At 53.3% G+C, this 27393-nt stretch overlaps 2 protein-coding genes across 6 annotated transcripts in view; one reads left to right on the top strand and one right to left on the bottom strand.

Annotated features, from left to right (window-relative positions):
* The window catches only part of ATG7 (autophagy related 7), a 245835-nt gene extending 240308 nt beyond the window's left edge, over positions 1 to 5527 (top strand). The window contains 1 exon segment of the mRNA XM_032647922.1: positions 5261 to 5527. Within this exon segment, the coding sequence (XP_032503813.1) occupies positions 5261 to 5293 (33 nt within the window). The 3' untranslated portion in view covers positions 5294 to 5527.
* A 1073-nt stretch (positions 5528 to 6600) lies between these two features.
* VGLL4 (vestigial like family member 4) overlaps positions 6601 to 27393 on the bottom strand; it is a 159424-nt gene continuing 138631 nt past the window's right edge. For all 5 annotated transcript variants that reach the window (XM_032647918.1, XM_032647921.1, XM_032647919.1 and 2 more), the window contains 3 exons: positions 13388 to 13610; positions 9750 to 9870; positions 6601 to 9363 (listed from right to left, as the gene is read on the bottom strand). In XM_032647918.1, coding sequence (XP_032503809.1) covers positions 9092 to 9363; positions 9750 to 9870; positions 13388 to 13610 — 616 coding nt within the window. In that variant the 3' untranslated portion in view covers positions 6601 to 9091. The remainder of the gene's footprint in view (positions 9364 to 9749; positions 9871 to 13387; positions 13611 to 27393) is intronic.

Below are 27393 nucleotides of genomic sequence, written 5' to 3'. Positions count from 1 at the left end.
AGTTACTTTTTATTTTATTTATTTATTTATTTTTGCTGTGTTGGGTCTTCGTTTCTGTGCAAGGGCTTTCTCTAGTTGTGGCAAGCAGGGGCCACTCTTCATCGCGGGTGCACGGGCCTCTCACTATCGCGGGCCTCTCTTGTTGCGGAGCGCAGGCTCCAGACGCGCAGGCTCAGTAGTTGTGGCTCACGGGCCTAGTTGCTCCGCAGCATGTGGGATCTTCCCAGACCAGGGCTCGAACCCGTGTCCCCTGCATTAGCAGGCAGATTCTCAACCACTGTGCCACCAGGGAAGCCCTGTACCACATCTTTATCCACTCCTCTGCTGATGGACGTGTTGGTTGCTTCCATGTCTTGGCTCCTGTAAACAGTGCTGCAATGAACATTGGGGTGCATGTATCTTTTCGAATTATGCTTTTCTACGGATATATGCCCAGGAGTGAGATTGCTGGATCATACGGTACTTCTATATTTAGTTTTTTAAGGAATCTCTGTACTCTTCTCCATAATGGTGTACCAATTTACATTCCTGCCAACAGTGTAGGAGGGTTCCCTTTTCTCCATGCCCTCTCCAGCATTTACTGTTTGTAGATTTTTAAAAACTTATTTATTTTATTTATTTATTGCTGAGTTGGGTCTTCATTGCTGTGTGCGGGCTTTCTCTAGTTGCGGCGAGCGGGGGCTACTATTCCTTGCAGTGTGTGGGTTTCTCATTGCGGTGGCTTCTCTTGTTGCGGAGCACGGGCTCTAAGCTTGTGGGCTTCAGTAGTTGTGGCGTGCAGGCTCTAGAGCGCAGGCTAAGTAGTTGTGGCGCATGGGCTTAGTTGCTCCGTGGCATGTGTGATCTTCCCGGGGAGGGCTTGAACCCGTGTCCCCTGCATTGGCAGGCAGATTCTTAACCACCGCGCCACCAGGGAAGCCCTGCTTGTAGATTTTTTTGATAAAGGCCATTCTGACCAGTGTGAGGTGGTATGTCATTGTAGTTTTGATTTGCATTTCTATAATAGTGATATTGAGCATCTTTTCATGTGCTCTTTGGCCATCTCTTTGTGGTTTGGATTTGCATTTCCCTAAAGACTAAGGATGCTGAGCATCTTTTCAGGTTCTTATTAGCATTGTATTTCCTCTTCTGTGAAATATGTGTCCAAACCTTTTGCTCACTTTTAAAAACTCAGGTTATTTGTCTCTTTATCATTGAGCTGGAAGAGTTCTTTGTATATTCTGGATCTGAGTCCTCTTTATGTACAGTGTGGCTCTGTCGTTTGCCTTTTCATTTTCATAGTGGTGTCTTTCAGAGACCAGAAATTTTGAATTTTGTGTCCTAAGAAATTTTAGCATTTCTTTTCTTTTAAGTAAGGTTGAACACCTTTTTTTATGTATAAAAGCTATTTGCTTATCTTTTTCTGTAAACTGCCCATGTCTTTGGCCTGTTTGGTTTTTTTTTTAATCAGTTTATTGGTCTTTTTCTTCTTGATTTTAAGAGCTATTTATATGTTAGGGGGATGAGCCCTTCATGGTGTGTGGTGATATTTTCACCCAGTGTGTCATTTGTCTTTTCAACGTTGCTTACAGTGTTTTTTCCATGCAAAATTCCTCACGTGTGTCTTTACATCATCCACTGTATCTGTTTTTATTGTTTATAGATTTTGGATCATCAGCTCCCCACTCCCAAGTTATAAAGAAATTCACCCACGTGAATTTGCATCCAGTATTTGAATGGTTTCATTTTTTTACACTTACATCTCTGCTCCATTTGGCCTTGATTCTGATATACAGTGAGGCATGGAATCAATTTTATCTTTTTGCAAATGACTCTCCAGTTGTCCCTATGTCGTTTATTTAAAAGCTCATATTTTTCTAATGATTTGAGATCGCATTCCTCAGACCTTTATTATTAAGATACTAAATTTCCATGTGTATTTGGACATTCTGTTCTGTTCTGTTTCTTGACTCATTTGGTTCCACTGGCCCATTTGTCTGTGCTCCTGCTGACACAACCCTGTAAATTACAGGCTTTATGACTTGTTTAAACACAGAGTAGGGGAACTGCCTCACTGCTCTTTTCATACTCAAAGGTTTTCTTAGATAAGTCTTGCTTATTTCCTTTTCCACATAAACTTTAAAACCAGCTTGTCTAGCTCCAGGAAAGATACTTGATTTTTTAAAAACTGAGATTGTGTTAAATTTATATGTTTACTTGGGAAAGTTGACATCTTTATTGATGTTGAATTGTCCCGTGCAAAAAACACAGGGTGTATCCCCATTTATCCCAGTTTACTTTCCATACAGTGTTTGTGAGGACTGTTACAGGACTGTTTTGAAGGATTTTCTCCCTAAAGATGTTGTGCATTTCATGTTAGGTTTACTCCCTAGTAATTTATCTTTTTCATTGCTCTTACAATGGGTTCTTCTCTTTCATTATGTTTTCTAACTGGATGTTGTTTGTATACAGGAAGGCTATAATTTTGTGTCATTAATTTCGTATCTTGCTATCTTACTGAATACTCGTTATTATCTGTATTCATCTTAGCATTTATTTTCTTGGGTTTTCTAGGTATACTTGCATATCATCTGCAAAAAAAGATCATTTATCTCTTCCTTAGGGTACGGACATTTTTAAAGCTTTGCGTTACCTATTGCCAAATCTCTTCTTTTAAAAAAATACGGTACCAATTTATACTCCTCCTGGAAGTGTTTCACCATGCCCTTGCTAGCACTGAGTGTTAACATTTTTTAAATCTTTGCCAGTTTATTACAACCTTTATTCATTAAGAGGACATGGCCCCGTCTTCCCCAGGTGGTGGGCAGAAGGCTGAGGACCTAGCAGGGAACAGACTAACCTGGGAGTCCAGTCTACCAGGAGCTGAGGCTTAAGTTTCTCCCCTGCCCCCAACTTTATTGAGGAATGGCTAACAAATTAAAACTATATATTTAGGTTGTACATGTGATTTTTTTAAAGGTATACAATGTGATCATTTAATATGTGTATACTTTTGAAATGATGTCCACAGTCAAGTTAATTAACACATCCTTCAGCTCACAGCCCTTTTTTTATTTGTGGTAAGAACACTTAAGATCTACCCTCTTAGCAAATTTAAAAATATACGGTACTATAAACTATAGTCAGTAGGCTATACACTAGGTCCTCAGGATTTATGCTTCTTATAACTGAAAGCTTGTACCCTGTGACCATTTCCCCATCCCCTCCAGGGCCTGGCAACTACTCCCTGGTTCTATGAGTTTGGCTTTTTTAGATTCTACACGTTAAGTGATATCATACAGTATTTGTCGAGGCTGAAGTTTCTGGAGGTTTACACTTAAGACTGCTGCTGCCCTCCTGAGCCCAGCCAACGGCAAAAGGACTGGCTGCCCTAGCAGAGAAACCCCATCTCCGGCCCAGACAACACATTCTGGAAAATCCCCGAGCAGTTCTGTAAAATCCATTGCCTCCCCCCAACTCCCCTTTTGCAGAGTCCCATCATAATCAGCCCTTTGGGTGCCTTACTTGATCCCCTGCGCAGCCTGGGCAGTGCCAGGAACAAGGGGAAGAGCCAGGACCCCTCCCCGCTGCCCATGCTCGAGCCAGCTCTCTCCCCGCCCTGCCGTGCGCAGAGGATTCCTCCCCAGAGCTGAGAGCCAATACGATGGATGACAGAATGGATTGAGGCTCCTACTTTCCCATTAAAGCCCTTCCCAGGGCCTGGCCCCCCAGGGTCCTGTGAAGAGCCCTGGCTACCCACTTGCAGGAGGGCGTTTGCTCACTGACACGGACTCTGCCCGACCCTGGCTGGCGGCCCACCTCCCCGGAGGCTGGGCGGGAGGACAGAGGGGGCCGTGGCCCGCTGGGCTCACCCCCCTCGTCTTGGCCTGGCCCCCTCCTCCAAGCAGCCTGCCCCAGCCCTGAAGCCCAGGCAGCCTTTTTACTCACATAACCCTTTCCCTCTCACCTGTGTTCCCAGCTCTGTACCTTACTTGCTGTGTGATCCTGGGCTAGTTGACTCCCCTTCTCTGAGCCCGTTTGCATCTACACCTCCTCACAGGCTGTTGTGAGGAGTGAAGGAGGGAGCATCTGCGCCAGGTCGGCAGAGCCCGCGTGTGTTTACTGAATGAGAGTGAAAGAATAAATGAATTGTGTCAGAGAGCCCTCTGGCGCCCCTTCCCCCACTCAGATGGTTAGAACTGGAGGTGCGTCAGATGCAGCCTTAGTCGGAAAGGTAACAGCTCCTCCACCACCAGCCCCCATCCCACACAAGGGGGCAGGCCCAGGGGTCTGTGTCAAGCCTTGCTGAGGATGATCTGGGTGGGGAGCCTGGCCCAGAAAAGGGCAGGGCCACCAGGCCACCCTCAGGCTGCTGGGCCCCAGCCCCAGTCTCTCCGCACCATCCCCGCTGCTTCGGGCGTCTGGACCTTGGTGGTCTCATCCCAGTGTCCTTGGACAGCAGGGTGCATGTAAAAGTGAGGGTGTGTGTGAGAGGCACACCCACCACCAGCCCTCGGCCCCAGGCAGTTGGTCCTCAGGAGAGAGGAAATTTCCTTCTCTGTGTTTATTTTCCACATCCCCGACACTGAAAGCCAAGCTGGTGTTGATATTTACCTTGGCTGGGACTCCCCATCTCTCCGGGCCAGCCTCGCGTAAACACGGTGTTCCTTTCCTCGGCTCTGCCAGCATTGAGGTGGCCTTTTGCAACCAATTCTAGGAATTTTGAAAGTCTGTAGGCGTAAGTTCAGGGGCCAGGCGCACGGGGTGCGAGGAGCGCCTGGGGGCTCCATGCTGGCCTTGGGCCTTCTCCCCGGGGTTCACGCTGGGGGTGCAGAGACAAAGCTGGGCCTGTGGGGGCCAGCGGGCAGGACCCCCCCTCATTCCTCTCATTCCTCGGGGCCCGTGGTGGCCAGAGGGCTTACTCTGGAGGGCAGCAGTGGTCAGCGCCACAGAAATGGGAGTGAGTGGGGGGCTGGGCGGGGCAGGGACGCTGCGGCAGTGGGAGGGTCCGCACGGCCCGGTCCAAATCCCCGCTCCCCCAGCTCGGCCACCGGGGGCTCATTCACCAGGGAGGCCTTGGGCAAGTGACCGCAGGGCTCTGAGACGTGGTTTCGTTATACAGGAAACGGGGGGTCAGTCCCTTGGTGACAAGGGGGCTGTGAGGCACTGCAGGTGGCAGCCGTGTTCCTTTTGCTGTCGCCACAGCTGCACGGCTTTGAGGCAGCATCACAGGTGGTGCCGGGCGAACGAACGCTCTGAACATGTCCCGTTCTCCACGCAGATCTGGGACATGAGCGACGACGAGACCGTCTGACACGCCCCCCCACCCTGGCTGCCGGCCCGCTGAGGGGCTCTCAGTCTCCGGAGCAGGACGCTGCCCCCAGGACCGGTGATTGTGGTGATTGTCCAACCTTTGTGGTCCCCTCATCTCCATACCTTAAGGACTGGGGCCTTCCCTCTGCTGCCCAGGAGCTTCTCCGTTTCTTATGATTCATGGTCCCACCAGTTCTCAGCTAAATAATAACCTTGGCTTCGGCCTTGCCAGTGATCTGGGACTTGGTTCCCTCCACGAGCAGTTCTTTCTTCTTGTCACACGTGTTTGGTAGTCAGGCTCCCGGGATTCTCCTGGCCGTGACCCCCATGGGGTGGAATGAGGAGAGGGAGGAGTTGGCCCAATGCAGAGCAGGCAGGGAAGTGAGAAGTCAGCTCCTTGCCGCAGCCATCGCGGGGGCAGTGCCACAAAGCCCGCAGAGGGGCCCCGGGCACTTGTGAGCGCTGGGGTTCTCGTCAGCTTGGCCTGCAGGCGGGGGAGGCAGGAGAGCTGAGGCACGTGCGGGACAGAAGGGACCGCACTTGTCCCTGTGAACCCAGACCCCCGCTGAGGACGGAGTCTGCTGCCCAGACAGCTCCCCCCACCTGCGGGCCTGTCCTCAGCTGCGGGCTCGGGAGGACACAAGTGTCTGCTGCTTTGTGCTGGTGGCAGGGCCCAGGGACAGATCCTCAAAGCTGCCTGTGTGGGGCCCCTCCTGCCTCTGTACAGGACACCTGAGGCCCAGAGAAGGCTTCAGACCCCACGTGAGAGCCTGCTCTCCTGCCACAAGCAGGGGCAGCTGCGCCTTCCGTCCCAGGCTCCTCCCTGGTGGTGGCCTGGAAGGCCCGACTCTGTGTGGGCTGGAGTCCGTGGTGTGTCTGCCTCAGCCTGTGGCCAGGTGTCCATCAGGGGTGGCGGGAGGGCTCTGCCGTGGGCCCCTTGGGCTGATTTTCCTCCTCCTCCTGGGTGAGCACGTCCGTGCCAGCCTCAGAGCTGGGCATGGAACCCAGGAGAGGAGCCCTTTCCACTTTTATTTCTGTGGTGTCATCTTTTGTCTTGGGCCTGGAACCAAAGTCAGAATTGAGTCTGAGTCGTACAAGAGTTGGATTTCTGCAAGTAAGTTAGGTAAACAACGTTTCTCCTAGAGAGTTAAAATTACAGCTTTCCAGCCTGTGCGGGGCTTAACTCGGAGGCCACTGTACAGCAGGGCAGGGCTGCTGAGCCTTGCCCCAGCCTCTCTGGGGCTTCAAGCAAAGGTCCCGCCCAGCCCGGCTCTGTCACTGCAGGACCCAAGGATCACACATACAGTCTGTGGTTTAAGAGCACTTTATTATTGTTCTTAAGGCTACTTTTAAGTACAAAAAAAAGATGGCCTGCCAAACCTTTTTTTTTCTTCTTCTTCCAGGAAAAACAGGCCACAGAGAATGGTATATTACAGATTTACAAACATGGAGAGAATGGTCAGAACACACTGCAGATGGCGTGGCTCTGTGAAGAACCTCTCTGTGCCCCCCGAGGCCTGGGAGTGTCCCTTCCTGGTGACCGTTTGGTTTCCTGCCCGAGGCCCCTCCCAGGTGCTGCCTATCCCAGATAGGTCAGCGCACCAGGGACCCGGCCCTCAGTGCCACCGTCCCTCGCAAAGCGATGGCCTCGCTGGTGGACGCGGGCGTGCGAGGAGCCCGTTCTGCACAGAGCCACCGGCAGTGGGGTTGTTTTCCTGGGGCGACGCTCAGTAGCCTGTAGCGATAACAAACTAGTGGGTATTAAGGCAGATGCAGTGTTCTCATAGAATAACTGTGTTCCTGCACTTTTACAGACAAATCTACGACAAAAAAAAGATCAACTTTTTTTTCCAAACAACAAAAAAATATGAATGATTACAATAGGAAAGGGAAAAATTAAATAGCTACATATCATTAACAAATTAATTGTTCTTCAAAAAATACCTACAAATTTCTCTGTACATTCTTTACGCACAGCGTAATGATGGTCTTAAAGTTACCTATATAAAAAAAGTGTTCTCAACGATTTTTCCTACAGAAAATATAGGGGCCTGAATGCAGAAGCCTGGAAGCCCAGTTAAGTGGGAGGGAAACGTGTGCGGGGGGCCAAAAGGGGAGGCTTTCCTCCGCCTTTTCAAATACCTACAGCCACCCTGTGGCCACAAGAGCCCATCCTCCTGCCTGTTCACCAATGCCAACCAGCGAGCCTGTACTTTTCTCATACTGACAACCAGCCTCGAGCTCTGGTGAGTCCACGGTGCCTCGCGGGTGAGGTGGTCATGCCCGAGTCACCTGGCCAGGTGACTGCTCAGGCCCTGTGGTGGGCAAGGCTGGAGGGTAGTAGCACAGGGGAGGGGCAGGGGCACAGAAACGTTTACCAGAAAGAAGAGCAGCTGTCGAACATCCACAGCTGGGTCTGTCATGCTTTCTTCTTCACCTAATTTCTAGTTAGTAGCTATTACTATAGCAAACGATAATAAATGCAGTAATAACTGTATAAAGTCAGAGGAATGTATACTGCCTTGGCCCCAGCGTACGAGGAAGCATACAGAACACCATCTCACAGATTGTCAGCAATCTGCTGTTCAGCCACGAGTTCAAAGGGAGCAGTTTCTGCGTCGAGGGGAAGTTGGAAGACACGAGTCCCAACTGCCCTGGGAGCGAGTTAAGAAGCAGACAGGGATGCAAAAAATAACTGATACTGTCAGCCTGCAGCCACAACTCCAGCGTCCCACTCTGCAGCTGACCAGCTGCTCGCCCGCCTGCGTCCAGGGCCTGCCAGGGACCGACTGGCCCCACGCTACTTGGGAGTAACGTGAATATCAAACACAAATCTTAAGAGTACAACTGTACCAGCAGCAAGTATATCTAGGACTGTAACTGACAAAAATAAACGAATTCTGAAAAGAAGCTAGTAAGTATTAAGCTTTCTGTTTACTGTCTATACAATTAATAGAAACCAGCTATTTTTATCCATTAAAACATGCATCACGTTTAAAGCACTACAGAATCCTCCAACTTCAGCTCTAGTCTAACAAACTGCAGTGTTTAGAAAAGGTAAAATGCCCGTGATTGGTAGAGTCTGCAGTCCAGTTGCAAGCACCTGAAAATCTAGACAGAGAAAGACCTATAAACCTGCATGAGACTTCCCCTTCCAAAGCAGTTTTGTCTAAATTAATACAACAACAGAAAAACACACCCATGGTCAGAAATGTCACCCTTAAACCCTCCGTTTTCCAGCAGTTTGCCCTCAGAGTACTATCATCTCGCACAAAGTGGTCAGACAGGCAACTTGAGTCCTCCTCCCATAGTGCAAATCAGACACGACAGTTCTGTTCTCTTCAAGTAGACGCACACACACAAGCGCACACACACACGTGGGCTGGAAGCTAAGCCGCACACGCCCCGGTCTCGAGAAGCAAATGAAAAAGCACAAAGCGTCTGGGTCACCAGTGGCCTGGCCTGTGACTAAGAAAGCACAAGCCGTGGAGTCCAGGCCCTGTCGGGCAGCTGACCTGCATTGAGGCTTCTTTGGTAACCAAGGCAGGGACTGGGGGGCGACAGCGGACAGAGGTTCCACACGCAGGTGCTGCTATCACGTCTGAGGGCCCCGGGTACGGATACCAAGAAAGTACAAGAACAAAAATCCCCGACGACGTGGTTTTTGCGAATAAACCATCCCTCCCTCCCCCCACCCCCAAGATTTTTTTTTTTTCATTTTTCCATTTTTTAAGCACTGACTGTTCGAAGCTCAGGCAAACCATGCAGATGGACGTGGCGTTGGAGGGCGGTGCTCCCTTCAGGAGGCCACAGACGGGGAGTGGCTGTGGCTGACCATGTGGGCAGAGGGGCTGGCGGGCTGGCCCCTGCGAGAGGCCGACTCGGGGCTGCTCGACGCGCCGTCCTTGGCCGCCTTGATCTGGAGCCACGTGTCGCCCAGGGCTTTGGCGAAGTGGTCGTCCACGGAGCCCGTGATGGACACGGAGTTGGGCGCCGGTTCGGGCTCCTTGTAGTTCTTGCCCAGGCTCCTGCGGAAATGCTCCTCCACCACGGGGTCGCAGGTGGTGGCGGCTGCGGGGGCGGGGGGGGGGGGGGGGGGGAGGACAGCGGTCAGGGCTGGGACCCGGGGACACCGGGGTGGTGGGGGGCCCGCACAGGTCACCTCTCTGAGCCTGCCATGGGGCAGCGCGCCTGCTACGCCGGGCCGTGGACGCGTTCAGACCCCCCCTCCCCATGCGGCAGCCGGCGGGCCCCACTAGAGGTGGGGCCTGGAGGGCGGGGCCGACGTGCTGCTCCCCCGACCCCCCCACCCCCCGCCGCCAAGCACAAGGCCACTGCACCGGGGCTCAAAGAACAGGGTGTCGACCTCCCTCAGCAAGGGGCCCAGCCGCTCCTGGGACCAAGAGGACACGGAAGGAACCCTCAGTCCCCTGCAGTGGTCTGAGCGGGGCACTTACAGCTCGGGGCCCTCCGGTAGCTGGCCGGGCCGGCCGCGCAGCCGCTGTGCGCGATGGGGCAGTGGGAGAGGTTGCAGTTCCGGGCGCTGGCGGAGGCGCACGTGATCACCGAGGGCCGGTTCTGCGGAAGGAGGGGCCTGGCGTCAGTGCGGGCGCGGGCACACAGGCGGCAGCAGCGGTTCGGCTCCCCCGCCCCAAGAGGCGACCCCATCCTCATATCCCCGCCCAGCTCCGAGGCCGGGCGGCCACCCCGGCGCCCCTCAGCCCCCCAGCCGGGCACCCGTCCCGCCTGGAGAACCAAGTGCCGGCGGCCTCGGTATTGGAGTGGTGACCCGGCGCGGGTCCTCACCAGTACCCACGCTCTGCGGGAGCCCCTCCTGGAGCCCTGCCGGCCCAACAGCAGATCCAGTCAAGCCCAGGTGCCGCCTCCTGATTCACGTTGGGGGCCACACCGCTCAACGACCCGAACCCACCGTGACCGAGGGTCTTGGGGGTGTGCGCCCGGCCCCCTCCCAAGCTCTCCCTTGTCTGAGCAGTGACCCTCAGTGTGAGGCAGTGGCAGTGTGGATCGGTGAGGGACGTGGGACAGAGGCTTGGCTGTTGGGAGCTGGCCTGTCCCAACTCTCGGATCTGAAATGAGACCATCGCCGAGTCGGGAGACCAGCGTGTAGATGGCATAGGGCTGTAAAGGGACCACGGCTCCTACCGTCACGGTCCTGAGAGCGCCTGGCCCTGCCCTTCTCAGAGTGTATCCTTGGAACCCTCCCCCCCAACCCCCGGCTTCTCTGGGCCATCCCAGGACCCTTCTAATATACTCCTGGTTGTTCTCAAGCCAAGCCAGCTCAAGTCGGTTTCTGTTACGACCATGCAAGTCATGATGGAGACAGAAACGCAGGAATCTATCCAAGTGCCTGAATTACACACAAAGCACCCTCACCCCATGCGCCTGCCCACACTCGCCCTCCTTCCCCGAAACCACCGCAGAGTCTGCCTGGCAAACTCCGCTCGTCCTTTAAAACCCCGTTCAAATACCATCTCTGTGAAGCATGACCCTCCCCCTGCCTGCCCCACAGTCAGTCAGTATACCAGCCCTTCCAGAGGCACCTGTCTCCCCGACCACACACACTTCAGAGCAGGGACCAGCGAGTGTCTGCATCCCCAGACCCGGACAGAAAACATCTGTGAACCAACTGAGCGCCCTTAGGTTCCAGCCAGGAAACTTAACTCCTGAAAAGCCGGACGACGAGACAGCTAGCAGAACCTAGCCGAAGGGTCACCCCCAAAGGCAGTGTCAACAAGGGAATCGGGCCTTGTCCACGCCCGGCCTTTCCCGTAAAGAGGTGGATCAGTAGCCACTGTGAAGTCTGCACATCGAACCTTCCTGTGATGGGAAGTGAACAGGAATGATAAGAACACGTCCGTGATGAAGATCTGTACCCACACCGGTGAGCGGGGATGTGCTTGGGTCCAACGAGAAATTCCACACGTCCAGGATGGGAGAAGATGCAGCTTCGCAGCAGCACGTGAACCAAGAATCTGGGGCTTTATTAACTCCACACATGAGCAATGGGACGGAGCCACCAGGAGAGCTGGTGTGACACCCCCCGCCCCGTGTGGACGACAACGGCAGACAGGAGAGAACATGGCTTTGAGGCCGGGTGGACCTGGGCGAACCAGCTCTAGTCAGTAGGCAGGACCGTCAGCCCTCTAAGCTTCCATTTCTTTGAGTATGAAACAGGAAGACTCGTACCTGAGGGGCGTGGAGCATCGCCTGAGATGGGTGTGGGGGCCTGGCCCGTGGTCACGTCCGGGAGTCCTGCCCTGCAGGTGCTGGTCATGCCACACCTGAAGGACAGCCTGCAGTGTGCAGCCCACCTTTTGAAGGGCCTATTTAAACCCCCGAGCCCGTGATCTCCCCGCCAGCCCTCTCGTAGTGACGTGCCCTCCATCCTCGAGATGGGGCTGTGCAGCCATGTTCATAAGTGACCTCGCCCCGTGGTCAGGCTGGAGGTCTGCCTCAGGCTGTGGCTCAACTACCGAGGCCGACTCAGGAGAAGATTCAAGTTGAGCTCAGGAGCTGGGGGACGGCCACGCCGAGCTGGCCATGTGATCCAGAAGCAGAGAGAGAAAAGGATGCAGAGACAGGCACGGGGCCAGGGGAGGAAGGAGGGTCCTGCCTCCTATCTGCTCGCCCAGGCAAGAGCCGGCCCTTGCTTCCTGAGCCTGGCTGTACCCACGACCCCGGGTCTGGGAGACGCCCCGGGCCCTCCCAGCATAACTCCCTTCCTTCCTGTAGCTCCGGGGCCTCCCAGCGCCGGGGCGCAGCAGCACTGGTGAGTGTTCACTACGTGCTAACTCAGCCTGGTTCTCACCAATTCATACATTAAGACCTGAGTTATTTTTGACTCCCTGTCTCCTCCAGACTCAAAACTCTGAGCGCCCGCATCCAGCTTGACCAGTTTCTAACACACTCCCTACACAAAGCAAGTGTCCACGCAGTTTTGTTAAAAGAACAAAGGAAACAAACAGGGCTGTGATTTTGGGCTCCAAGGTAGGCAGTGCAACCGCTCACCAGCCTCACTGGGAACCACAGGCACCAGCGCAACCTCGCCCAACGCCCGGGGCCCCTCACAAGCAGGTGTCACAGACTGGGTCAGAACCAGGCGCAGGCCGGGGACACAGTGGTGGCCTGGAGGCCGAGCCCGGCTCCGGCGGCCCCAGCACCTCCTCTGCTTGCTGTCCACGTCCAAGAGTCTTAAGCAAACACTGAGTGAGGACCTATTAGGTCACAGGCCCCAAAGGTTCAGAGAGAAAAGCCATGGGTTCGTGCAGTGTTTCTGAACCTCAAGGCTAATGCCTCCTTTTATTAGCTCTTCCCCTAGGAACCCCATTTTTTTTTTTTGGCGGTACGCGGGCCTCTCACTGTTGTGGCCTCTCCCGTTGCAGAGCACAGGCTCCGGACGCGCAGGCTCAGCGGCCATGGCTCACGGGCCCAGCTGCTCCGCGGCATGTGGGATCCTCCCGGACCAGGGCACGAACCCGCGTCCCCTGCATCGACAGGCGGACTCTCAACCACTGCGCCACCAGGGAAGCCCCCAGGAACTCCATTTTTTAAAGCCTTTTTTCCTACCAAGCAATCTGTGTTTATTAACAACTTAATTTCCTAAAAAAAAAAAAAAAAATCCTTGTCTGCCAATCACAGGTTTCTGACCAGCAGGAGCTAATAGCCACTGTGACCACTGACTTCATAGGATTCCAGCCCAAAGCAAAGCAACCTGGCATTTAACTCCATCTGTGTGGCCTTGTAACGGGTTAACGCAGGATTCCTATTAGGATTATCACATTGATCCCTAAACACGGCTGCCAAGGAAGCCTGCTAGAAACACAGCTAGTCTAGACCAATCCCGTCTCGTGCAAAGAAACTAAGCCCCAAAGACATTGTCTTGTCTGGGGCCATTAGTCCCAAGGGGCGAGGCCTAGGCAGGCCCAGATCAGAATTAAAACCACCCTCAGTACAGAACCGAGGGTGGGGTTACTCCCCACGTCTGTCACCACCCTCCTTGTACCCCACCCTCCATCCCCCAAGCCCCCGGACCCACTACCGGCCACCAGCCGAGGCGCGCTGGACAAGGGCGTACCTGCTGCCGCTCCACTGGGGTCATGGTGGGCGAGAGGCCGGCCGGCCTGCCAGCGTCCAGGCTGTTCTTGGTCAGTGCAAGGGGCTGCTCCATGCTGAGGCTGGGGAGGGACGTGTACAGGTGGCTGCCGTGCAGGCTCATAGTGGGGGCCACGGCTCGCTCAATGGGGCTGCGGCTCCGTTCCCGGGGGTCTTTCCGGCAGTCCCCATTGGCTGTCTTGTTCCTGAAAAAGAGGAGTGAACGCTCAGACAGGAAAACCTGGCAGCTTCCGGGAGGCAAGGGAGCTGGCGACCGTGGCGAGACGCTCATGCCGATCATTTCATCCCTCACTTTGGTGTGGGTAAATATTACACAGTCATCACCCCACCGTCTCAGGCTCTGATCGAATAGCCTACCGGTGACTGAGGGCCAGGATGCTAACCCAGGTGGGTGCTGGGGACAAGCACCTTCCCAGGGTCCAGAGTCAGCTCCACAGCTCCATCCAGACGAGACGGCAGCCCCCTGCTCGGCAGTCTGGCTGAGCGCTTCTTCAACAAACTCCACTCGCTCAGAGCCCAGAGATCTCACCTGTGTGCTCCAGGCTGGCTTGGTTGGCCCAGGATCTGCCTTCAGAAGGATGAAGGTGGTGATGATGCCCAAGTAACCCCATGCCTCCTACCTGCCGGGTCCTGTTCTAAGTCTCCACTGGCCTCAGCTCATTCAGTCTTCCCAACAGCACTCGCTGAGAAGGGGAGGCTGTACCCACCCCCGCCCCAGACGAGGGGACCGAGACCCAGTCCAGTCTCCTCCCTGGCCGAGGCTACTGGTCCGCGAGCCGTGGTGTTTGGCTCAGGGTGTGGCGATCAGCCTGGTGTGGAGCGTGGAGAGCCTGGCGCGCCAGCGGGAGGGCCCTGCCGTAGGAAAGTCCAGCCACAGGCAGGTGCGGGCCGAGTGGGACCCAGATGAGGCGGTAGCACGGGCCCTGCCTACAACCCGATGGATCTCGTCTAGGGGCAAGGTTACACGCTGCGTCTCTGAGAACGGGGAGAATGACTCCGCATGGTAGCGGTGGGCCTCACGGTAGAAGCCCGGGAACTCGCGGCCCAGGTTTCACCCCCGCCCAGGGGTTCTTTGTGCCTCAGGTCTCAGCCCTTCAATCCGCTGTGTTCTCTGCTACCAAAGCAGTCTTTTTTTCATAACCAAGGAGCCAGTATTTTAACTAAAAATGTGGTAATGACTTCTGTGACAGTAGAGCGATCAGTGGACATTAGTGGAACCAAATCAGCTGTAAGCTCAGTTCATCAACTACAGGGCAACGAACCGCGCAAGGCACAGCATGTGATTCATGGGTGTGTCCCCCCGGCCCCGCACTATTCGCTGGTCGACTATACAAGCTGACTTAGAAGCAATTAGACAATAAACTTCCAGCCCATGAAGACAAGCACGGAAGAGTACGCTCTGGTCACAGCGTAGATGAGATGTTCCATACGCACCGCATGGATCCTGACAATGTTCAAAGAATTACGATACCAAAAATAGAAAAAGAAAAAACGTCATTCTGAAACCAGCCTGTCCATAATTTCATCTTCCTGTGATGATTCAGCTGACATTACAGGCCTTTACAGTGAAGGGCTGCGCGGTCGCGACCGCAAACGCCGAACGTTCCTGCAGAACGGCACAGAACGGGGACATCTGGCTCGATGGGCTTCAGGCCCCTCAAACCCAAGATAACCTGGCTTTTCCCTGAACGGGTACTTATTACTGAATATACAGGTGACCGGTGTCTGAAGACTACGTTGTCACACAGAGTCATCTCCGGCATCAGGTTTCCATCTAAATTTGAATAAAATTCGGTGTTTGATGAGCCATGTGAACTGGTTCCCTGACACAGTGAGGTCTGTCACTCCGTGAACTCTGCAAACTCAGGGACCGGACACGCCACTTGGAACGCGCCTCCGTCCAGTTCAGACCCCACGATATTCAACCAATGTTAACTGAGCCCCCATTTTCTGACGGTTACAGAGAGGAAGACACAGCCCTTCTCACGGGCTCACGACCACGGGCAGGGGCGACAAGCTCCCCCGTGACCACCACAGCACCGGGAGGGGCGCAGGGCCGGAGGAGCGGGCAGAAGGCTGGAGAGTCGCCCGGGGGCGCCGGTGCTCACACCCCGCACCACGCAGCACCGCGACACGGCACAGCGCAGCAGGGGGCCCGAGGAGCGACGGGGACTGTCCCAAGTCAACCCGCGGGGAGCGAACGGGAGAATGGGCCCCCGCAGGCAGGACGCAGCAGGCATCAGACACGGAAACACCCAGAAACCATCTGAAGACCTCGCTGGTTAATTTTAGTAAAATTATACATTACTCAGATTTCCAGCTCGTTTTCCCAGTTCCCGGAGCTTGAAGACAGACGTTGTTTTCCTTCCCCCAGTGACTCATACCCCGGGCTCCGCTGCTTCCCGGGGCGTCATGTGCTCCCGGACCCAAACCACACACTTCCTGCCTGCGAGCCCCGCGGCGCCTCCGTTCTCATTAAAGACGACGTTTGCTCGGGAAAGAGTCCAGAGGGCTCGTGCGGGGGGCTGGACGCAGAGGGGCAGCCGATGACAGGAGGCTTGGGGTGCACGGCCCCTCCCAGGACCCATCCTCACCCTGGGGAGGGCGTTTCCACAGAGGAAACGGGAAGGGGCTCAAAAGCAAAAAGGTGTCCGGGAAAAGGGTGCCACGTGCCGCCGCTCTGCACTGAGGCGAGAAGCCAGCAGTGTCCCCAGTGTCTGGGGACAAGTAGACTCAACTCCAGGCAGTGGAACTGAGGAAAGTGCATCCACTTGCACACTCACCGACATGAGGTTTTCCCGCCCTTCAACCAACCGGGGCTCAGAGTTGAAGGAAACCCTTGGGAAGGTCTTACTTGACAATCTCGGGCCTCAACTAAATTCCTTACCTCCTGACACCAATTAACTAAACCAAAGGGAGTCTGAATTCTTAGCACAGGGGAGGGATGTGGGGATGAAGCTATTTACTTAGTGCTTGGGAGGAAATGTTCTGGGGCCCCGGGGGTCCCCATGCTGTAGGCCCCTCGGCCCAGCCCGGCCCCCGTGTCCCCCGCACAGGCCCAGGCTCCCGTAATACAGGAACATCCCTGAGGTGACAGGGTGTCCCGGCCAATGGGATGCAGAACACCCACGGCAGGAGTGGACTGAAGGTCTGTGGCAACACCCACTGTGCACGAGGGTGAGGTGTATATGGAGGTTCAAGGAAGGAGGGAGCAGGGCCCACGAGGGTCACGGCAAAGACCGAGCCCGTCCTCCGACTCACCCATCTTGCCTGTCCTCTGCATCCCTCACAAAAGCGTCCGCCCTCTGGGAACCTACAGGATGGTAACAAACCTTCACCTTCACGGCCCAACATGAATCACAATGAAGCTGTTAAAGCATCGTTAATTTTAGAAAGCTTCCTCAGAGAAGTGTACAGTTAAAAATGGCTAAAATGGTACGCTGTATGCGCTACAATTTAAAATAATAATAACTAAAAAAAACTAAAACCAGAAAATGTCTCTCCCCTGCCATTACTCGCTGAGTTGCTGGGTCTGTGACGTGGATCAAGTAGATGGCCCCGTCCCTGTCTCACAGAAAAGAGGCCCGGGGTGAGGACGATAAACGCTTAGCCTGAGCGGTGGAGGCGGGACGGCAACCAGACACCCAGCCGCTCAGCCATCCTCACTGCAGGCCCCCGCATCACCCACCCCTCCATCCCCAGCTTCCAGGAGGCCCTCCCTGACCCCCCAAACTGGAGCACCGAGGGCACGGTGGGGACCTGCACGTGCGTGAGGGGGCAGCCCTGCAAGGCACGGGGCTGAGCACAGAGCGGGTGTTTTAACCACCATTCACTAAGTGAACTTATCTTTTTAAAAAATTACTTATTTATTTTATATTTGGCTGCACTGGGTCTTCGTCGCTGCACGCAGGCTTTCTCTAGTTGCGGCGAGCGGGGCTGCTCTTCGTTGCGGTGCACAGGGTTCTCATTGCGATGGCTTCTCTTGTTGTGGAGCACGGGCTCTAGGTGCGCACAGGCTTCAGGAGTTGTGGCACACGGGCTTAAATGCTCCGCAGCATGTGGGATCTTCCCAGACCAGGGATCGAACCCTTGTCTCCTGCGTGTATTCTTAACCACTGCGCCACCAGGGAAGCCCCTAACTGAACTATTAAAGTACACATATCATGTGTGAGTCCAGTTAGGATCTGTGGTGAACGAAAGGGAATTAAGGCAATTTCTGAGGAAATTCCCAGCAGGAAAGACTTTCTGAAAAATGCAGAATTTAGGGAGCATTTAAACAGCCATAAACAGCTGTGATAGTTTCTCCCTTTCACTACCTTCCCCATCTTTTGTTTCCCCTTCCCCCACTTCTAAGTGTCCCCCAGGTCCTCCAAACCTCACGCATCACCCCCTCTTTCTCCTTGTGAGCAGAATTCACTGCTTTCCAACCAGGCGGGAGGGCGCGTGGGTGTGTCCAGGACATCCTGGGTCAGTCTCGTCACTCCAAGGTACCAATTTCAGACGGGAAGCGGCGGGGCAAGACAGCGCCGCCAGGGTGTGTGGTGTGGAGGGAAGGCGTTGGCATGGGGAAGGGGTGGGAGGCGAGGCAGAGGTGCCCTCCTGGTACAAAATGGTGAGCTGTGTGTCATGGGCCGGAAAAAGCTGAGAAATACTGGCATTCAGGGCATCCCAAAGGCACAGAGGGACCGCGGTCTGTCTGCTGCAGTGCCCAGCACGTCCTGCTCGGCAGTGACTCGGGGGCAGCTGTCTCTGCCTTTGACTAGGGGGAAGACTGTGTCGTATATGACACCTGCCACCGTTTAACATCACTTAATAATCAAGAAAAAAGCCACAGCCCTACCGCATCCAAGGTTCAAGGGAACCCGACCTGAGCATGGAGGACCGTGCAGTTGGCTGATGACATCCCTGCCCCATCTTTCCACCCGAGTAACATGCCACCCTCCCACTAACTCCCCCCCCCCATTTCTGCTAGTTCACATTTCAAAAACCCACTACCTGGAACTAAGCGACACACTCCTCACTGGCTCTGTCCCATGACAGGTGTGACCTACAGTGCCAGGGAAGCACCTCCACTGCATCGCTGCCCTCAGAAAGACCTGCCCAGAAAGAGGGAACATTGCGAGCTGGGGAATCCCTCCGAGTAAACTGCTTACGTGGATTATCTTTATCATCATCAACTACCATCTACTGACGGTAGTTATCATTCTCACCTTATTAAATCCACCACAAGGCTGCAAAGTAAGCACCAGCACCCCCACCACGTAGGTGCGTACGCCGAGATGCAGAGAGAGAAGTAACTTGTCTAAGGCTGCAAAACTAACACAGTGCAAGGGTTCTATTTATATTTGACTGGCTCCAAAGCCTCTCCTTTTCACCCTTCTGTCTCGAGAGAGGGATGCAGAGAAAACTACAAAGACCCATGTACCCACCACCCAGAACTGACAGATGAAACCTCACCATCCTATTTGCTTCAGATCTTTCCTTCCCTCCTAAGGATTAAAGCTGCAGAGCATGGTCCTCCTTCACGCCCCCCAGGCCCCTGCCCCTTCTTCATCCCTAGATACACCCGCTGGCCCATATTTGGAGATGCTTCCCACCTGAGCCTTTGTCCTCTGACCACCTGTGAACGTATCTGTAAATCAGAGCAGCACATTTTACATTCCCATCACTGTATGTACTTAACAGCCGGGCTTTTTCCCCTCACGTGTTTCTGGCCTAGAGATCCGGTTCATTCATGTTCGTCACCTGCCATACAGGATTCCTTCACAGGAATCCACCAGCTTGTTGATCCACTGCTGTCCCGACAGGCATTTGGCCATGTCGGGTTTTCCTAGTTATCAACAATCCCACGGTGTTGACATTCCTGCACCTGGGTGCCGCGCAGGTGCATCTCCAGAGGGAAGGCTTCTGGCTGCAGGGCGCCCCGCCTTCAGGGCCAGCGGGTGCTGCCGGAGCCCTTTAGGACCGAGGTCCACTGCACTCCTCCCACCACTGCATCCTCAGTCACGTCTGGCACCAGCGCAGCTGAGGGCCTCTTCATACATTTGTTAGCCATTCCACTTTCTCCTTTCAATTACCTTTTATCAGTTATGGGTTGAATTGTGTCCCCTGCCCCCAAAAGAGGCTGAAGACCCAACCCCAGTACCTGTGCTTTTAGTTGGAAACAAGGTCTTCGCAGAGAATCATATTAAGATGAGGGCATTAAGGTGGGCCCTCAGCCAATGGCTGGTGTCCTTCTAAAAGGGGGAAGTTGGACAAAGTAACAGACATGCACCAAGAAAAGATGACGTGAGATGTGAAGACGTAGGGAGAATGCAATCTATAAGCCAAGGAATGCCCGAGGCCACCGGAAGCTGAGAGAAGCCTGGGACAAGCGGTCCTCACAGCGCTCGGAAGAAGCAACCCTGCCCTCAGCTCCATCTCAGACTTTAGCCTCCGTAACTGGGAGGAAATACATCTCTCCTGTTGAAGCCACCCAGTCTGTGGCACTTGGTCATGGCAGCCCCAGAAACTAATATAGTTTCCATGGCTTTTACCCCCAATGCTTTTACTTCTTTAGATATTCTCTACATCCATGTTTTATTCTGCTTTATCTGTAATTAATCTCTTCCCCCCGACACCCATTTTTTTGAAGCTTGGTCTGGACATTTTCAGAGGCCCCTAAGATCCACCTGAGGTGTCCTTGTCACACATGCCTGTCATCACGAGGACATTTAATCAGCACTGAGGTGACAGAGTGTGTGAGGCCAGGCCTGCCGGTGAGAAGCTGGAGGGCCAGCTGCCCCCCCGGCTGCTCCTCCAAGTGCAATTCAGGAAGCCAGGAAAAGGCATCGCCCGCCCCGACGCACAGGACCGCGACCCTCATCGGCCAAGCCGTCCTCCCAGCCGTCCAGCTCAGGACCACTGCAGGCAGAGAGTGAACGAACCAGCAGACCCTCTCCTCAGTCCTGCGCGGATGGGCCCGTCGATAACCAACCCCAAGGCCCCGGCCAGCTGCGTCCAACGCCCGCCTTCTCTCCCCAACGGCCGCGCCAGCCTCGGGGGTGTCCGCACCCTTCCCAGGGCAGGAGGAGGGAGACGGAGCTGAGAAGAGGCGCGCCCAGGGCACAGGCCGGCGGGGACGGGACGGGGGCTCCCATCAGGCCAACCCTCCCCCTCCTGCCTCAACTCCTGTGCGCTCTTCGGTGCTGGAGGGAGAGTGACCGGCTCTGGGTAGGGGAGAGGACAGGCGTGTCTGAGGAAGGCTTCGGCCGTCCTCACTGGGCTCTGCCTGTGTAGCTGAGTCAAGGGTCTCCAGTCGCCACCCTCAAGACGGAGTGGCACTGAGACAGCACCGCCCAGGGCGCCACAGCCTCCAGCCCTGAGATGTCGTGGCTGCGCTGGCCTCCAGGGGGCCAGCCCCAGGGGCCCCTCCAGGGGCCCCTCCAGGGGTCCAGCCCCAGGGGACCCTCCAGGGGACCAGCCCCAGGGGGCCCTCCAGGGGTCCAGCCCCAGGGGGCCCTCCAGGGGTCCAGCCCCAGGGGACGTTTCGTGGCTACTCGTCCTGCCCTGCTCTGTCCCCCAGACGGTGGGTCTCTCTTCCCTCGGGCACAGTCACTGCGCAGACCCGCGTGGGGACCCAGGGCACCCAGGACACCCAACAGCCGTCACCTGGGCCCACGGCGGCCACTTCCGTAAAGCTTGTAAACAACCGACGTGTAAGCCTTAAGACACAAGATATTTTAAAAGTGTTGTAGTTAGAAACCCATCTGAAACATCCTACAATTGACTTCTCTCCTTTCTTGGTGACTTGGGATCTTTATTATAAACGTGATTTCGGGATGTGATGGCCCCGCGGCAGGCCCGTCGGTCTGTGCTAAGGCTCCTTCCTCAGCTGGCTCAGCGGCTGCAGGCGCAGGGTCTGCTCCCCTCGTGTCTTGGTTTCCTCCCTGGTCATCCTGGGGGCAGGCCTGGCGGCAGGGTCCCTGCCCGTCTGCTCGGCCTCTGCTTTCCCCTCTCCTCGCGGTGGGCCCTGAGGCCAGGCAGCCAGAGGCTGTGCTCCGGCTCCGAGAACAGGGCCAGCACTCGGGCCTTCTTCGCTTGGGGAGTCAGGGCTCCCCAACCTGCTGCCCAGAGAGGGCGAGACCCGTGATGTCAGACCGCCACCCGGAGCCCCTCTCCCAGCAGCTCAACTCCGTGAAAATGAGAGACTAGTTTTCTTTGACTAAGACAGTCTGTGCATGTTTTCCATCATTAGCTGAGACGAGAGGAAAAACTGAAGTTTTAGAAAAGAGGTCAACCCTGAGAACGCGACGGGGAAAGCCCCTCGCCCCTCCTCCCCCAACCTGGGTGGGCCACGGCTGCCATGAGAGCGGCGGGCATCCACCCGCCGGCGGCGGGCGCAGCACGGGACCACGTGCAGCCTGAGCTCTGCTTATGGACTCAACGGATCACGTGGGCCACACGTGTACACTCATTCATTTCAAATGAATGGAGATGTGGCTGAGACTAATAAAATACAAATTAATTTAAAATTCCTACTGCTACTAAACATGTAAGTCATTTTTGTCATTATGTATCCTCTTGATGAATGATATTAAAAAATAATACAGGGCTTCCTTGGTGGCGCAGTGGTTGAGAGTCCGCCTGCCGATGCGGGGGACGTGGGTTCATGCCCCGGTCCGGGAGGATCCCACATGCCGTGGAGCAGCTGGGCCCGTGAGCCATGGCCGCTGGACCTGCGCGTCCGGAGCCTGTGCTCCGCAGCGGGAGAGGCCGCAACAGTGAGAGGCCCGCATACCGCAAAATATAAAAATAAAAAAAAAATAATACAACCACTCTTCTGTTTTTGGCATCGAAGTCCCTGCACCAGTGGAGGGATAGAAACATCATGTCTCTCCTGCTGCACAACAGCTACAGTGTCTGCGACGCACACAAACCTGGGGCAGCTCGTCTCTCCCACTGCCCAGCAGCAGAGGTATCACCGCGGCACTGCTCTGCTTGGCTACCAACCACTCGGGATGGCTGGGTGAGGGAGAGAGGGGTGACGCTAAGAGATCTGCCCACAGAGAAGGTCCAGAGTGGCTTTTTCTTTTTTAATAAATTTATTTATTTATATTTTAATTTTTTATGGCTGCGTTGGGTCTTTGTTGTTGCGCGCGGGCTTTCTCTAGCTGCGGCAAGAGGAGCTACTCTTCCTTGCGGTGCACGGGCTTCTCATTGAGGTGGCTTCTCTTGTTGTGGAGCACAGGCTCTAGGTGCGAGGGCTTCAGTAGCTGTGGCTCGCGAGCGCAGGCTCAGTAGTTGTGACGCACGGGCTTAGTCGCTCCGCAGCATGTGGGATCTTCCCAGACCAGGGCTCGAACCTGTGTCCCCTGCATTGGCAAGTGGATTCTTAACCACTGCGCCACCAGGGAAGTCCCAGAGCGGCACGGACCTCCTGCCCAGTGCCCTGCTCCCAAGCCCCCACGAGTCAGCATGGAGAACAGTGCCCGACACACAGTATCTAATTCGTGAATGAACCGACCAAAAAGCAAACGGATTCTTAGGGAAAAGCAGCACCAACTGGTCTGAATAAGACAGGAACCCACGAAGCTCCAGGGCGGCATCTGGACCAACGGTCACTGGAGAACCAATCCCAGCCCCCGCAAGGCCAGCAGGAAGGAGTGGTCTGCAAACACCTCCAGGGCCATTTCCGCTCCCTTCTTCTGGGGGGGGGGGGGGGCCCGCTTTCTGATTCTATTCAAGTTCCGATTTGGTTCGGAAGGCTCACTCTTAGCTTTTGCTCCACATTCTGTGGCAAATCGCTGGAAGACATCACACATTGTTTAGTGAAGAGAGTGGAAGCTTCGTCCCACTCAGAGGAAGAGAGCTGAAGAGAGCTTCGTGCTGGGACGGCTGTGAACCCCAGAGAGGGCTGCGAACAGCAGCGTCCTCACATGACGCCCTGCGGCTGCTTCTCACACCCCCCCCAGGGTAGGGCGCTCGCTTACTCCCCCTCCACGGAATTCACTCAACTCCTGGAAGGGTTCAATGAAAGGCCCTCCCCTACTATCGACGTTCCAAGGGCAATTCTTTGATTGACGGTCTGCTCTTTGGAAAAATTCAACGAAGTCTATTTCTTCTTCCAATTACTGGAAAACTGCTTCTGTGTCAGCCCTGCCATGCCCAGAATTCTCTTCCCCCAACAAGAATCCCTCCCAATGACCCTCATACCATCCTAACACCTTACCATCCTGTCACCCACCTCCAAGCACTCTCCAAAGTAACATCCACCTTTAAGTGTGGTACCCAGAACCATGTATAATACTCCAGAGGACATCTAAAGGGCAGAGCACACAAGGAAAGATAACTCCCTTCAATTTACATAGCACATTTTAAACCAAAAGTCAGTGCAGAAGGTCTAATAAGAACCAAGGTCAACAGAATAGAGTATCGAAATCAGGATGATTCTGAGACCTGTAGTCAACTGGGACTCCACCGGAACGGCAAGACCCAAGACACAACAGTTCTGCCAGCAGCCTGGTCCCACAGTAACGTGTAGTCTCCTAAAATCCTCCTAATTCAGCTATACTTGTGACCCTGTATTGGCCAAAGAGAGAGATAAATGAGTGACTGCACACGTCCGCATCCCATGCGAATGTCTGTCAAAGACAGAGCAGCACATTTCCTCCCTGTGCTCTTTGGTTTGCTGCAATTCCCTCCTGCCCTTCACATACCCACACAGTCGCATTCCTACACCTGAATGCAAGTACCTTCCCAGCGTCCAGCCCCGATGGCGGCAGTAACCAGTTCCAAATTATTCTGTGGACTTCTTTATTTTTTTAATTTTATCCCAGTATAGTTGATTTACAATGTTGTGTTAGTTTCAGGTATACAGCAAAGTGATTCAGTTAAACATATATATAGGTTATCGCAGAATATTGAGTAGCATTCCCTGTGCCGTACAGTAGGTCCTTGTTGGTTACCTATCTTATACATACTAGTGTGTGTGCGTTCATCCTCAGCTCCTGATTTATCCCTCCCCCCACCCATGTTTCCCCTTTGGTAACCATAAGTTTGTTTTCGATATCTGTAAGTCTGTTTCTGTTTTGTAAATAAGTTCATTGGTACCAATTTTTTAAAACTTAAGATTCCACATATGAGTGATATCATATATTTGTCTTTCTCTGACTTACTTCACTTAGTATGACATCACCTCTAGGGCCATCCATGTTGCTGCAAATGGCATTATTTCGTTCCTTTTTCATGGCTGAGTAATAGTCCATTGTATACATGCACCACGTCTCCTTTATCCATTCATCCGTCGATGGATATTTTGGTTGCTTCCATATCTTGGCGATTGTAAACAGTGCTGCAATCAACACTGGGGTGCATGTGTCTTTCTGAATTATGGTTTTCTCCAGATCCATGCCCGGGAGTGGGATTGCTGGATCGTATGGTAGTTCTATTTTTAGTTTTTTAAGGAATCTCCATCTTGTTTTCCACAGTGGCTGTTACCAAATTACATTCCCACCAACAGTGTAGGAGGGTTCGCTTTTCTCCACACCCTCTCCAGCATTCGGTTTTAGACTTTTTGATGATGGCCATTCTGAATGATGCAAGGTGATAGCTCGTTGTAGTTTTGATTTGCACTTCTCTGATAATTAGTGATGTTGAGTAGCTTTTCATGTGCTTTTTGGCCATCTATCTGTATGTCTTCTTTGGAGAAATGTCTATTTAGATCTTCTGCCCATTTTTTTTTTTTTTTTTTTTTTTGGTACGCAGGCCTCTCACTGTTGTGGCCTCTCCCGTTGCGGAGCACAGGCTCCAGACGCGCAGGCTCAGCGGCCATGGCTCACGGGCCCAGCCGCTCCACGGCACGTGGGATCCTCCCGGACCAGGGCACAAACCCGTGTCCCCTGCATCGGCAGGCAGACTCTCAACCACTGCGCCACCAGGGAAGCCCTGCCCATTTTTTGATTGGGTTGTTTTGTTTTTTTTTTGTTGATACACAGCTGCATGAGCTGCTTGTATATTTTGGAGCTGTAGACTTCTTGACAATAGAGGATAAGCTCTAATTCAACATATTCATGCTATACTAAACAAAAATTAGAAAGCCAGTTTTTCTTTTAAAACCACCCACCTACCCTGACTGACATCAGAAACTCTGCAGGCAAAATTAAATTACGTACTGAATTAAGTTACTATAAAACTATACTAAAAAGTTTGAGAATTTAAGTACTGAGTATATAAAGTGATTAAATATTCATTTAATAGAAGATCCTGAGGCATCTACCAAATATCCTTTAAAACAGTTACTACTGTTACTATTAAATTATTAGTTACGATAATTAGTAATAAAATTATCATTATTAAAGGGCCTTCAGAACCTTGCATCTGAGACCACATTATGTACTGAATTAATTCCCTCTGAGAATCCGTATGGTCTGGGCTGAACTCCATCTTTTCGAAAACTAGAGGAAGAGGTTAGCTAAGCCATTGTTTCTCTTTACTTAGATTACAGGGTAAGAACACGATCTGAATTTCTTAAAGGTTATTTCGAGGACTCTCCAGTGCTTAGAAAGGCTACTAATGTATTGGCAACTGATAGGCAAATTACCAACCAATCTCTATTCTTGAAGCAAAGTTCCCAAGGGACCTATAAAAACCAATACTGATGGCTTACTTCATTTTCCAAGTCACAAAAATGCATTTCTTGACAAATATTCTTATTTTCAAACTCTTCAGAGAATTGAGAACTCACTTTCCCTATAGCGTCTGCTTAGTTTTCCTGTAACGTCACTAACATGTGGCTATTAAAATCATATTTAATCCCAAACCTGGGACCTGGGAAAGGAACCCAGGGGAACCTCATGACTGTTCAACACTGAAATGGCATCTCCCCCGCAAACTCGTGAGTGGATGATTCTAAAAATGTCTTCGGAGAATCCAGGACTGCCATCCCCAAATACCTCAAGTGATGCACTCCTTTCCTTTTCACAAGGACCTCCCACACCAAATGGCAATGGTGACTCCCAACCACGCTTTAAATTAAAATGACCACGCCCCAGAGTCCTCACATTGCCACTCCCCACCATGAGGCCCCAAATGTCACATCCTGAGAGCTGAACGTCTGTCCTTCGAGTTCTTACCCCCTCTTGACACACTGTTCATCCCAGCCGAGCACGGAATACAAAGGCTGAACACATAATAGATTCGGTATTGTTTATTCAATTGAACCAAAGTTAATCATTAGTCTTTGGAAGGTTTTTTAATCTTTTTTCAAAACTGTGGCAAAATACACATAAAACTTACCATTTTAGTCATTTGAAAATATACAGCTCAGAGGCACTGAGCACATTCACACTGTCGGGCAGCCATCCCCACAACCCACATGGAGAAACTTTCCATCGTTCCGAAGTGGAACTCTGTGCCCGTTAAGTACGAACTCCCGGGTCTCCCTCCCTCACCACCTGGCTACATTCTCTTCACGGCTCCTGCGTACGTGACACTCACTCAAGAAGAATCACAAACTCTTTGTGCTTTTGTGACTGGCACACTTCACTTTGCAAAACGTCTCCAAGGTTCGTCCACGCGGTGGCAGGTGCCAGGGCCGCACGTTCCTTTTTTAAGGCTGAATAATATTCCACGGTATGGATCTATTCATTCCTTGACGACTGGGTTGCTCCCACCTTCCAGCTGCCATGAATCTTGCTGCTGTGAACACGGGCAGGTGTGCAGATACCGGTTTCAGGTCCCTGCCTTCATTTCTTGTGGGTCCCTACCCATGTGTGGACTTGCTGGATCACATGGGAATTCTGTGTGTAATTCTCAGTCCTTAGGCATTTTGACAAATCATTGGTAGTCAATGGCCCCCTCTACTAGAGAAAAATGATAGGTTTCCAAAAGGATAGGTCTGGCTCACAACAACGACACAAACACAAGTCTCTGTAAACACAGTCCAAGTGGTTCATGAGAGAAATGCTGAAGAATAATGTAAGCATTTGA

The sequence above is a fragment of the Phocoena sinus genome, chromosome 11, assembly GCF_008692025.1.
Source record: "Phocoena sinus isolate mPhoSin1 chromosome 11, mPhoSin1.pri, whole genome shotgun sequence".
In the NCBI taxonomy this organism is placed as follows: Eukaryota; Metazoa; Chordata; class Mammalia; order Artiodactyla; family Phocoenidae; genus Phocoena; species Phocoena sinus.
The sequence above is the reverse complement of the archived record's forward strand: the minus strand, read 5'-3'. Positions and strand labels throughout refer to the sequence as shown.